Source organism: Lontra canadensis, unplaced genomic scaffold, assembly GCF_010015895.1.
Source record: "Lontra canadensis isolate GAN:19392208 unplaced genomic scaffold, GSC_riverotter_1.0 scaffold19, whole genome shotgun sequence".
NCBI lineage: Eukaryota > Metazoa > Chordata > Mammalia > Carnivora > Mustelidae > Lontra > Lontra canadensis.
The window spans coordinates 11,869,116-11,882,247 of NW_022631013.1; the positions used below are offsets into that span (position 1 = coordinate 11,869,116).

Consider the following 13,132-nt stretch of genomic DNA (forward strand, 5'->3'; position numbering starts at 1 on the left):
AGAGTGAATGAGCAAAATTATAAAAGTAAAAACATCCTCCTAATAGGGTTAGTTATGAAAGTCAAAATGTGGCAGGAATGGAGAATTTTTATGTGTGACTTTGCTTATTTTGGGAGTATTATATTTTATATTACATGTATTTTTTTAACCTTTTTATTACTTTTATAAATTTTAAAAATTAAACTAATATGAAATTAGTTTGGAAATGGTACTGAGACTATTTTAGTCATATGCAAGTTGCTTTGTAATCATCGAGTACTACAAATAAGATTGTCATATATGAACTACAATAGTATATAGAAGCCTTAGAATTCATAAGCTTTTACATGTAGACTACCTTGGCCTATCTTTAAGAATGTAAGTGGCTTTGGGATAACTTTTCAAGGAGAAACTAATGAACCCTAAGTCTGTAAGCCTTCTTAAACATTTTTTTTTTTTTTTTTTTGTCAGAGAGAGTGAGCACAGGCAGACAGAGTGGCAGGCAGAGGCAGAGGGAGAAGCAGGCTTCCTGCTGAGCAAGGAGCCCGATGTGGGACTTGATCCCAGGACGCTGGGATCATGACCTGAGCCGAAGGCAGCCGCTTAACCAACTGAGCCACTCAGGTGTCCCTGTAAGCCTTCTTAAATCTGAGGACCATGTCACAGTTTTACCTCCTGTGATTGAAATATAAATATAGGGGAATCTATCTTTGTGGAGGCAAAATCATGTGCCTTACCTTACTTTATGTAAAGGTAAGACAGAGATCAGAAATATAGGAGAAATAACTGTGCCAAGAATAAGGATGTACAAATAAATGCATTACCTTTAGCACTGAGCTTTGTAGCAATGATGGGAAAATGGAAAGAAATAGATGACAAAACAAAGCGAAGATTTTCATGGAAAAGTTCACTGTTTATGGCTCTAAATTCTAGGAGATAAATTTGAGTCTTTTGGTTTTAGTAAGTTTTTTTTATTTATATTCTGCAGTATAGTTCATAGATTTTGAGTTTTATACAAATCAAATTATTTATTCATTTGGCTCATCTGTGTTTCTGCATTTGTGCCTTTGTTTCAGAGAACTGTGCACTAAACTTTATAGCATGAGCTGGGGCAATACACAGAGTTGGCAAGAATTTGATCGTTTTTGTGAATATAATCCAGTGGAAGTGTCCATGTTGACCTGTTTAGCAGATGTTCGGGAACCTTGCCAGTTGGGCTGTAGAAATCTTACTTACTGTACAAATTTTAACAACAGGTAGGAGTAAACTATTATACATGGAATGGAAGTATTTTATCATTATCTTTTTCTTAAATAAGTAAAAAGACCACTTTACTCTGATTTTTACTCTGATGCTAAGTTAAAAGGAAGTAGTATTTTTTTTCTGATTTCATCTTTAAATGCTATAACCTATCCAGTAAATCACCTCTGGGAAAGGAAGCACCATAACAAAGTTCCTTCTAGACTAGTGATACTTAAAGCATCTAGAATTCAAAGAACATTTTCTGCCTCAGTATACCATTCTTGCCCTCTTCCTTCTATTACACAACCAGTGGAAACAATACATTGCAGAATAAATCACTGTAAACAATTTGGCCATCAAATGCCCTCTTTTGAACAGTTTACTTCAACCAGTCTGGAAGTCCCATTCAGTTCCCTATTTCATACAAAAATATTGTCTTCTTTGTATTTTCTTGAGGTATCAAGTATGGTCAGAAAAATTATGGCCCAAAACTGAATGCCTGAACAAACAGTGAAGAAAACAAAAAGGCATCCAGAGGCATAGAGAACACCATGTCAGAGAAGGCAGAGACACAGTTTCTAAGCAAGAGGGGGCTGGTTTTGTGAGCTACAATCCCGAGATCAAGGGGGCAAAGAGGGAAAGTATCATTCAGTTGGGCCAGACAGAAGTTCCAAAGGACATAAATCCTATTCTTTTAAAAGTATTCAGAATATTTCTTTTAAAAGGTATTCAGAATATTATTTCGAGTAAGAAAACTGAGATATCTCGGGGCACCTGGGTGGCGCAGTGGGTTAAAGCCTCTGCCTTTGGCTCCGGTCATGATCCCAGGGTTCTGGGATCGAGCCCCACATCGGGTTCTCTTCTCAGCGTGGAGCATGCTTCCTCCTCTCTCTCTGCCTGCCTCTCTGCCTACTTGCGATCTCTATCTGTCAAATAAATAAATAAATAAATAATCTAAAAAAAAAAAAAGAAAACTGAGATATCTTTACAGCTGGTGATAGAGTGTTAGCCAGTAAGGACCTGGTTTAGAGATTGAGTAAATTTGAAATCTATGAAATGTTTGACATTAAGCTTGGACTTATAGTCTGGCTTCGGGGGATAGTGGAGTAGTTTGTATCAAACTAATACTTCTGCAAGTACCAGTTATGAACTCTGTACAAAATATGAAAAAAGTATTGTTTTGGAGGTGGTAGAGAGTGACCGAGCTGTATCTCATGAAACATAGAAACCGTGCTGCATGAGGGCCACATTTATCCAGTTTTTCCTTCATGAGCACCCTTAGCCCCCTCACATGGCCTGAAAAATTCAAGCAAAAAGCAGCCATCTTGGGCTGAGGAGCTAGATAGAGATCAGAGTTTAGGGCTGCCAGGGTGGCTAGATGTAGGAGTAGAAAACCCCAGAAAGGTGGGAACCACAAAAGGAGTTGCGCCCAAATCTGCAAACAAACTCCCTGTAAATCCTTAAATTTAACAAAGTGACAGTATACAAGGTTAACGTAGAAAAGCCAACTGTAATTCTGTATGTTAGCAAACAATGGGAAAATGAAATTTATTTTAAAAATACAAATTTACAAAATTACATAAAAAAACATGAGATGCTTAGGGTAAATTTAACAAAAGAGGTGCAAAATCTGTATATTGAGAACCAGAAAACTTCGCAGAGAAAAATTAAAGACAGTGAATAAACAGAGAGAGGTACCCTGTTAATGGATTAGAGGACTCAATATTGTTAAGATGTTAATTCTCCTGAAACTAATCTCTAGATTCAGTACAATCCCAATCAAAATCCCAATGGGCTTTTTAAGATTGAAATTGCCAGACTAATTCTGAAATTCAAATGAAAATACAAAGGACCTAGGATAGCTAAAATAATTTTTTTTAAGATTTTATTTATTTATTTATTTATTTATTTATTTATTTGACAGATCACAAGTAGGCAGGTGGGAGGGTAGGGGAAGCAGGCTCCCTGCTGAGCAGAGAGCCTGATGCAGGGCTTGATCCCAGGACCCTGAGACCATGACCTGAGCTGAAGGTAGAGGCTTTAACCCACTGAGCTACCCAGGCACCCCAGCTAAAATAATTAAAAAAAAAAAATTTGGAGAACTTAAGAGTATCTGATTTTTTTTTTTTTTTAAGATTTTACTTATTTATTCGATAGAGGTCACAAGTAGGCAGAGAGGCAGGCAGAGAGAGAAGGAGAAGCAGACTCACTGCTGAGCAGAGAACCTGATGTGGGGCTCGATCCCAGGACTCTGGGATCATGACCTGAGCCGAAGGCAGAGGCTTGAACCCACTGAGCCACCCGGGCACCCCAGAGTACCTGATTTTAAGACTCGTTATAAAGCAACACAAATTAGAGGAACCTAGGGTGTCTCAGTGGGCTAAGTGTCATGATCCCAGGGTACTGGGATGGAACCACGTCGGGTGGCATGCTCATCACGGAGTCTGTTTGTTATTCTCTCTCCCTCTCCACCTCCTACCTGTTCTCTCTCTCAATAAATAAGTCAATAAAATTAATTAATTAATTCTTAATTAATTAATTTAAGATGGGTCATAGAACAAAACAAAACAAAAGCTGAAAATATAAAGCTTCTAGAAGAAAATATAAGAGAATATCTTGATAAACTTGGTATAGATAAAGATTTTGTAGACAGGAGACAAAATGCGCTAATTATAAAAGAAAACAATAATGAGTTAGGGTTTAACAGTAAACACTTATTCACCAAAAGACACCATTTAAGATTTGAAAAAACAGGCCACAGTTTGAGAGAAAATATTCAGTGTATCACATGTGCACACTTATAGTCACACACACATTTGACAAAGGGCTTGTAACCAAAATATATAAATAACTCTTATAACCTCATAATAAAAAATCAAACAACCCTTGGGGCGCTTGGGTGGCTTAGCTGGTTAAGCATCTGCCTTTGGCTCAGGTCACAATCCCAGAGTCCTGGGATCGAGCCCCACATCAGACTCTTTGCTTAGCAGGGAGCCTGCTTCTCCCTCACCCTCTGCCTGCCATTCCCCCTGCTTGTGCTCTCTCTTCCTCTGTCAAATAAATGAATAAAATATTTTTTAAGGATTTTATTTATTTATTTGAGAGAGAGAAACAGAAATGAGAGAGAGCATGAGTGGAGAGAGGTCAGCAGGAGAAGCAGACTCCCTGCCGGGCAGGGAGCCCGATGTAGGACTTGATCCTGGGACTCCAGGATCATGACCTGAGCGGAAGGTAGTCACTCAACCAACTGAGCCACCCAGGCGCCCAATAAATAAAATCTTAAAAAAAAAAAAAAAAAAAAAAGTCAACCCAATTTTTTAAAAATGGGCAAAAAAACTTTCAAAGGTCTTTCACCAAAGATGACATCAAAATAGCCCCCATACATTCAAAGCTGATATCCTTTGATGTGTTATATGTACTTTCTTTAAGAAAATCAGATTTTCCTACTGCATTATGTATATATGTCAGGATCTTAACTATTACTTCTCTCTAGAAAATAATTTCCTCTTGATTCTTTCTGGATGTTTTTCTTTTCAGGCCAACAGAACTTTTCAGGAGTTGTAATGCTCAGTCAGATCAAGGAGCTATGAATGACATGAAGCTGTGGGAGAAAGGAAGCATAAAGATGCCATTTATCAACATACCTGTTCTTGACATTAAGAAGTGCCAGCCAGAAATGTGGAAAGCAGTCGCTTGTTCACTGCAGATTAAACCTTGTCATAGTAAATCCCGGGGAAGTATTATTTGCAAGTAAGTTTCTTCCCTCTTAATGACTCTCCAGTCTTGTTTCAGATGATGGTCTAAACCGCAGCCTATCTTTAGAGTTTTCTCTCCCACCACTTCCCTTTGCCCATGCTCCCCACATGTCAAATGCTCTCTCACTTTTTCCTTCTCTGCTTGAAACACTCTTCCATCTCCATTTGCCCACTCCTGTCTTTCTTAGCCTCTCTCAAATGCCAGTCATTCCCATGGAATCTTCCCAGCTCTCTCCAGCTAATAGTAATTTATCTTTCCTACAAACTTCTGTAGACCTTCATCTGAACTTCTCTTATGGAATTTAGTTTCAGAAATATTTGTCAAGTGCCTTCAATAATTCCATTTTTATATTTTAATTTGTGTACTTATATTCTGTTAGACTTTGCTCTCCTTGAGTTTATACTTTATGACTTCTTTTTCTTTCTCCTCTTTTCTCTTTTTCTCTTCATCACGGATTAGCAAAATTCTGACACACAGTAGGTGTTCCATACTGTTTAATGAGTGAGGGAGTTAGTGAATATAGTCATTAGGGCCTATTTCTAGTGAGCATTTTGTGAATGGTTTGCTTAGGAGATCTAGGATAAAATAAAGATGAAAGCTGCTATCCTGGGTGAAACCAGAAGCATTACCCATGTCGTATCTATGCCAGCTGATCTTCAACATCTATTTTTCCAAAAAGCTTTTCTAAAAACCAAGTTACTATCCAGCCCCTAAGCTGTTGGTGTGTGTCTTGATGCCACTGGGCACTTGATGACTGATTGCAGATCATTTCAACCTTAAACAGGGTCCAGATATATTCTGTGGCATGACTTGGTAATGACTTGAATAAGGGGAAAAATGGGGGGTAACTTGGGTGACAAGAGGTAACCAGTGGGAAATTTATTGACTCTTAGCATAAGAACTTCTAGAAAAGGAGTCAAATCCCTTTTAAGACTGAGAAATTTTAAAGTAGTGTACTTTCTAGGTGTTATGGGCCAATCCCCTTAACATTGATAACAAAAAGATGTTTAAAGGGGGCCTTGGTGGCTCAGTTGTTAAGTGTCTACCTTCGGCTCAGGTTGTGATTCCGGGGTCCTGGGATCGATCCCTGCATCGGGCTCCCTGCTCAGTGGGAAGCCTGCTTCTCCCTCTCTCACTCCCCCTGCTTGTGTTCCCTCTCTCATTGTGTCTCCCTTTGTCAAATAAATAAAATCTTTAAGAAAAAAAGATATTTAAAAAGAGAGGGGGATGGAGGGAGTAAGAAGCAAGTAAGTATAAGATGCTGAAAGAAAAGATGTATGATTTTGAAAAGAGCAGATCAGACTGGTCTAGTTTAATTTCCTTTCGAAGACCGGGACAAGCCACACTGATGGTAGTAACAGTATAAGCATAAAATTTGAGCAAGGCCTTTGATCTCAGGTAAGAGAAAGGGATGCTTTGCTAGTGTAATACATTACTTAACTACTCTGCAACCTGAGGTAGTCTATGACTCCTGGGTTTTTTTGCCATTACTCTGACAATTGTAAAATATTGTTATGAAAACTCACCTTCTGGAAGGCTTCAGAAACAGGATTGATACTGACTAGACAACATGAGGAGGTTCCTTAAGTTCCTTCCCTAAATTTGTGTGTATTTTTCTTCTTAAGATCAGACTGTGTGGAGATTCTGAAGAAATGTGGGGACCAGAACAAATTCCCTGAAGACCACACAGCTGAAAGTATTTGTGAGCTTCTGTCACCTACAGATGACCTAGAGAATTGTATACCTTTAGAAACATACCTCAGTAAGTACTTCGTTTTTTCAGATTTCAAGTATTTCTGCCTTCCATCTCTGCCCTTCATGTTTGCTTTGGATGAACATCTATCTGTTGTGAATGTGTGGTTTAATGATTCTATCTTAACTGCAGACTCTTATCTTATTTGCTTGGCCTTTTTGGCCCTGGAAAGAATTGTCATCTTAAAACATATAAGCCCAAGTGACTGTCTTATCAGTCTGAGGAAATGATGAACTATTGTCAATCAGGAATTGTAAGCAGTGAATCTGGGGCAAGCATCATAGATAATAGCTCCATATCATTGCTGTCCCCTTGCCATGATTTGACCAGGAAGTGGAATTTCCCCCCGGGGCATCTTCAGCTTTTTGTAATTAAAACATTAGTGGGCCTGAGCCAGGCATTGGTTTGGACAGATCTACCAAATAGGGAGTAAGGAATTGACGGTCTGAGTTAGTATGTGAAAATGGAACTTTTGTCTCTGCCAAAATACTCCTGCCAAGAGCTAGGCAAAGAGCTAGAAGAATTAGTCGGTATCTCCTTGAGGGATCCTGGAGCTGAGTTTCTCAGCAGGAGGTGACCTTGCGTGGTGGAAACCAGAAGGATAATGAGAAGAACTCACACACACCATGTATTGTAGTAGCGGTAGTGCAAGTGTCTAGGATGCCGCCAGAGGGCGTTAGTGCCCCCAGGCTGGCTGGAAAGGCAGACCTTGAACTCAGCTCCTGCTTGCTTTGTTCTGTGTTGCATATGACTAAGTTCTACTGCAAATAAACAGAACAATAGGTAAACGTAAAGGGAAGCCCAGAAATAAATAGTCCAGGGCTGTTAGAGTGGTTCCACCGTCCAGAGTCCAGCCTCTTTTTGCTTTCTGCATTCTCCTTAGTGTTTCGCTTCCATCATCAAGGTTACTTCAGGTACTTTATTCTCATGACATGGCTCCTATAAGTCTTATATCTTAGTGTAAGGGAAAACCACCCTAGCTGTAAGGGAAACTGAGAAAGATGATCATTTTAGCTATGGACCCATTGTCACACTATTATTAGTAAGCAGAAAGAGAAGAGTGGATGCTAGATGTGCAGCTAGTAATATCAGCCACATTTTCTTAAGGCCAACAAACTATGTTCCTCAGCCTTTATGATCAATATAACAAAAAAAAAAAAAAAGCATTAGACTAGAGTATAGACCTCTGTGACTTTGGACAGATCACCTCTTTCTGCCTCAGAAAGGCTGGACAAGATGAACTCTAAGAACTCTTATACCTTTCTTAACCCTACAGTGTGAGTCTGACCTAAAATCAAGTGAGCAAAGCTAATGTATTCACAAGCCTAGACTCTATTAAAGCAGTGAAATATATGTGTAGAAGGAAAAAAGTTAAAAAAATGTTTTTGTTTGAATTTTAGTACTCTCTTTAAATATCATATATGCTTAATATAAAGTGAGACTCTTCCGTGGTCATTATTTTATAAGGTGACAAATATAATCATGGTACGGGATCCATCGTACCATAGTGAATTATTGTCGTTTATAGTAAAATGTGCCAAGTTATTCCTCTTAGGCATAAGCACCTATTTGACCACTCTACCCAATGTATACTTGTCACTTTCCATTCCTTTATACTACTTATTACTTATCATTAGGTGACTTTTTTATTTTTACACACAGAGACACACAGACACACACATATCCCCAGTCTGTTTATTGTCTCTTTCCCAAATAGAATATAAATTCTACATTAGGGATTTGTCAGTTTTGTTCACTACTGTATCTCCCGTGCTCAGAACTTTTTCCAGCATATCATAAGTACCCAGTAAATAAACAGGTGAATAAATGTATATATGTTTATGCTAAATTCACAAATTATCAGAGAATCTGTGTGTTTTAATAGTTTCCTGGAATCAGACCTTGCTTTCTGCTCATAAGCTCTCATTTATTCTAGCCATAATTAATTTGGATAATTTACAGACCTCTGTTACCTTTTTGGGTTGGTTAAACTGATCTGTATTTGGTTTTTCAGGGCCAAGTACTTTGGGTAACATTGTAGAAGAGGTCACTCATCCCTGTAACCCAAATCCTTGCCCTGCTAATGAGCTCTGTGAGGTTAACCGGAAGGGGTGTCCGTCTGGAGATCCCTGTCTTCCATACTCTTGTGTTCAAGGTAAGAGGTAGATGGGTGTGGTTGTGGAGTGGGTATGGATTTTTGCTGCTGGTGTTTCTGTATAGGGATACTCTTTGGAGTAAGCTCTAAATAAATAAATAAATATCTTTTTTTTAAAAAGATACGTGTAATTTTACAACTAATTTTTTTAATTTTATTTTATTTCTAAAAATATTTTATTTTTTAAAGATTTTATTTATTTACTTGACAGAGAGATCATAAGTAGGCAGAGACAGGCAGAGAGAGGGAGGGAAGCAGACTCCCCGCCAAGCAGAGAGCCCGATGCAGGGCTCAGTCCCTCTGAGATCATGACCTGAGCTGAAGGCAGAGGCTTAACCCACTGAGCCACCCAGGCACCCCACTAATTTTTTTTTTTTAATTCAGGAAGCCTCTTGAATAAGAAATGCTTATCCCATTTAATTTTGATAGTCTTTCTTTCTGCATCCCTTTAGGGTACAGTGAGCAACGTTTTGCTTCCTTTTATTTTTTTCCCAATTGAAATTGTTTCTTTGTCCTGTTAAAATCACCATTTTAAAATATCTTGAAGTAATAAAGAATATAAGATTAAATTAAATAAGCATAATGTCTCAAAGGATCATCTATAATATGTGTATAATACCAGAATATATCAGTCAATATAAATTTTGTTAAAATTGGAAATTAATGGATTTTCCTTAAGCCCAATCAAGTATTCAGCTTTTCTTGAATTTATGATATCCTTATATTCTATCCCTAAAAGTTTTCCTGAACAAGAAGTTTCCATAGTCCATTTTTAAAATATCTATGATTTTTTAAAATATCCTTGATAAGCCCAAAGCAATAAAAAAAATACATATCTTATAGCATTTTTATACTGAACTATAGGTAACTCTGGGGAATAGGTCCATAATCACCACCATCTTACGGAACATGGAATTTTCCATTTGAGAGGGTATGTTTCAGTCAGTGAACCAGACCAATTCTTTGACTTAGTGAAAGTTCTATTACATAATCTTTAGTAGCCACACAATACCTATGAGACCAATGTAAAATATATCTAATGTCATAACAATGTCATGGCACAATACCATCTCTCTCAGCTTATTTTTGTTTGTACAGGTTGCAAATTAGGAGAAGCCTCTGATTTCATCGTCCGTCAAGGGACACTAATCCAGGTGCCATCATCTGCAGGGGAAGTTGGTTGTTACAAAATTTGCTCATGTGGACAAAGTGGACTCTTGGAAAATTGTATAGAGATGCACTGCATAGATCTTCAGAAGTCATGTATTGTTGGAGGAAAAAGAAAAAGTGAGTCTTGAGCTGTACTTATTTGCTTTTTGATTTTAGTATGAGATTAATTATCTTTTTTTTTTTTAAGATTTCATTTATTTATTTGGCAGACAGAGATCACAGGTAGGCAGAGAGGCAGGCAGAGAGAGAGAGGAGAAAGCAGGCTCCCTGCTGAGCAGAGAGCCCGATGTGGGGCTCGATCCCAGGATCCTGGGATCCTGACCTAGGCCGAAGGTAGAGGCTTTAACCCACTGAGCCACCCAGGTGCCCCTGAGATTAGTTATCTTAACTTTGTAGGAAGAACATTGGATAGATTCCCACTAAAGAGTAAGGTCTACAAATCAGATCCTCTAGGCCAGTATTTTCCAAACTGTACTCTACAGAACACCAGGACTTCTAAGGAACCCTCTTAGGAGCCTCCTCAAAAAGGGACTAATAGCTAATAATAATTAATACTACTAAACTTTTGGGGTGCTTGGGTGGCTCAGTGGGTTAAAGCCTCTGCCTTCGGCTCAGGTCATGATCCCAGGGTCCTGGGATCGAGCCCCACATCGGGCTTTCTGCTCAGCAGGGAGCCTGCTTCCCTTCCTCTCTCTCTGCCTGCCTCTCTGCCTACTTGTGATCTCTGCCTGTCAAATAAATAAATAAAATCTTTAAAAAAAAAATACTACTGAACTTTTAATTGTGTGCCAAGCACTATGCTAAGTCTTGGCCTGTGTTATCTCATATGACCCTTCCAGTTGTTCTTTGATTTCTGTGTTGTTGTGAGGAAGATGATGCTCAGACAGGTCACCCAGCTAGTAAGTGACTAATGAAGAACTCAGTCCTGGGCCTATCTGACTCCAAAGCCCTTGACCTCCACAGGCAAAGACACAGGTGTTCTCCCTCCCATTCCTTCCTCAACTACGTCTCTTTACGAGAAGTAAAAGTCAGAGTTTGATGTTGTGGAAAGCGAACTATTGACTAGGCATTGGGAGACAGCACATGAACAAGTGCCACCCTTTAATGCCCTCTCTAAAAGTCTGAGAGTCTTGCTTTCTTATTGCTTCCTTAACCATGTTTTGCTTATAGCCCTAACAACCATTCTGTCCATATACAACCTCTGAGGATAAAGAAATTCATTCCTTCCATAGACTTCCAATGATTAAATGCCTGCTCTTTACAGAAGAACATAGTAGCACCTTATGGGGCTGAAACTGGGATGAGGGATTCAGGTCATGTTGTACATGATCAGATGGGGTTGCATTAGAGCCACAAAAGGAGCAGACCCAGTGCTCTTCAAGGACCTAGTCATTCCCGCCAGGGCATCAGGAGAGTCTTCAATTCAAAGATGGCATCAGGGCTGATTGTGGAGAGATGACTGAAGTTCCAGAAGGAAGAGAGGAGCTTGTCAGGCAAGAGAGGCAGCCAGAAACATTCTCAGAGAACAGGGAGCAGTCTGGTAAGACTAGCACTTCGGGGGTTTGGAGAGAAATGGTGGGAGATAAGCATGAAAAATATAAATATTACAGATTTAGCTTCTCAGTTTGTATATTCAGAAGTCATCTTTCAAGAATTTCTATTTTAAAACTTTTTAAACTACTAAATTGTTAATATATGATTTATTTATAAATGCATAAAATGGAGCAACATTTTATTTCTCCTTTCCTTAGGTCATGGGACCTCCTTTAACATTGACTGCAATATCTGTTCTTGTTTTGCTGGCAATTTGGTGTGTTCTACCCGCCTGTGCCTCAGTGAGCACAGTTCAGAAGATGACCGGCGCACCTTCACAGGTAACCACGGCCACCCAGAAGCAGCCCTTAGTGGCCGTCATCCCTTTTCCCTTCAAGGTAGCTTCACCGCTCTTGCCATAACTGCAGATGTACACGGTAAAATAAATACATAATCTGAGAACAAGGACTTTCCCTCTCTGGATCTGTTTCTTCCTCTGTGAATTGAAGGCATTAAACAAATGATTTCCTAGGACCCTTCTAGCACTAATACTCAGAAATTCCATGGGTTAAAAAGAACAGGGCCAGTGACTGGGACGGTTTTGGTAAAATGAAACTTTGCTACCTACTAAAATCCACCCCTACCATTATATTAGAAAATCTATTTTCTAAGTTAGTCTGTGTTGTAATGTTTTTCTCATCACCTTTTCCCTGTCCTGCCTTAGCTTACTAGTTCATTCAGTGGAGACCCCTATAATAAAGCTATAGGTAGGAAAAGTAAAGAATGCTCCTTCCAATCTAGTGTATAAAATCTAGAAATTAGAGATTTAAAGTCTGGCTTGAGGGATTTCTGGACTGTCAAAGGGTAATACCAAAACTAAAATAAAGACAAAGGTTGTAAACTCGTCATGTTCCACTCTTCATCTCCTTAGAGAAGGGGAAGAACATGAACTTGGGAAATTATTGTAATTTTGAGACTTAGGCATTTTTATGAACATCTCTGGGTTGTGTTTGGACTGAGACAATATCTGAGTCCCCAAAAATGAGGTACACTTTGTGGCCAATAAAATCTCTTTAGAGTCTGTTAGCTGAACAGTCATTACCTTAATTTATCCCAGGACATGAGGGGCTACACACCACAGGGAAAAAGAGTCCTGCTAGTTGTAAAGTTCATCTTCCAAATACATTTGGATATAAGTAAGTTAATAAGTAAATAAATAAATAAGTAGTTTTCCATAAAAATCTTTAATTAATTCTTCATCCCCAGTGGTTTTATGGTTTCTCTAAGCAGAATGAATTGCTCTCATCAAAACAAGCAAATAAAGGATAATAATAAGGATAACAACAACAAAAATGACAATAAAACATCAAGATTGGTACTCAGGATAGGTAGAGGGTGGGGTGGGGTTAGTCCTGCCTTTCCTTCCCTAGCAGCCTGCTCTGTATTTCTTATTTCTGATATCCTTTTTATTTTAATGGGCTGGAGGTAGACCAGTAAATCCCTAATCAGTTCTCTTCCCATCCCTCTCCATGTGCCATACCAAC

At 38.8% G+C, this 13,132-nt stretch overlaps 1 protein-coding gene across 4 annotated transcripts in view; it reads left to right on the forward strand.

The window, feature by feature from the left end:
- The window catches only part of RECK (reversion inducing cysteine rich protein with kazal motifs), a 76,445-nt gene that overhangs the window by 41,382 nt on the left and 21,931 nt on the right, over positions 1-13,132 (forward strand). For all 4 annotated transcript variants that reach the window (XM_032860571.1, XM_032860573.1, XM_032860574.1 and 1 more), the window contains 6 exons: positions 1,056-1,235; positions 4,759-4,971; positions 6,603-6,739; positions 8,745-8,885; positions 9,984-10,172; positions 11,807-11,929. In XM_032860571.1, coding sequence (XP_032716462.1) covers positions 1,056-1,235; positions 4,759-4,971; positions 6,603-6,739; positions 8,745-8,885; positions 9,984-10,172; positions 11,807-11,929 — 983 coding nt within the window. The remainder of the gene's footprint in view (positions 1-1,055; positions 1,236-4,758; positions 4,972-6,602; positions 6,740-8,744; positions 8,886-9,983; positions 10,173-11,806; positions 11,930-13,132) is intronic.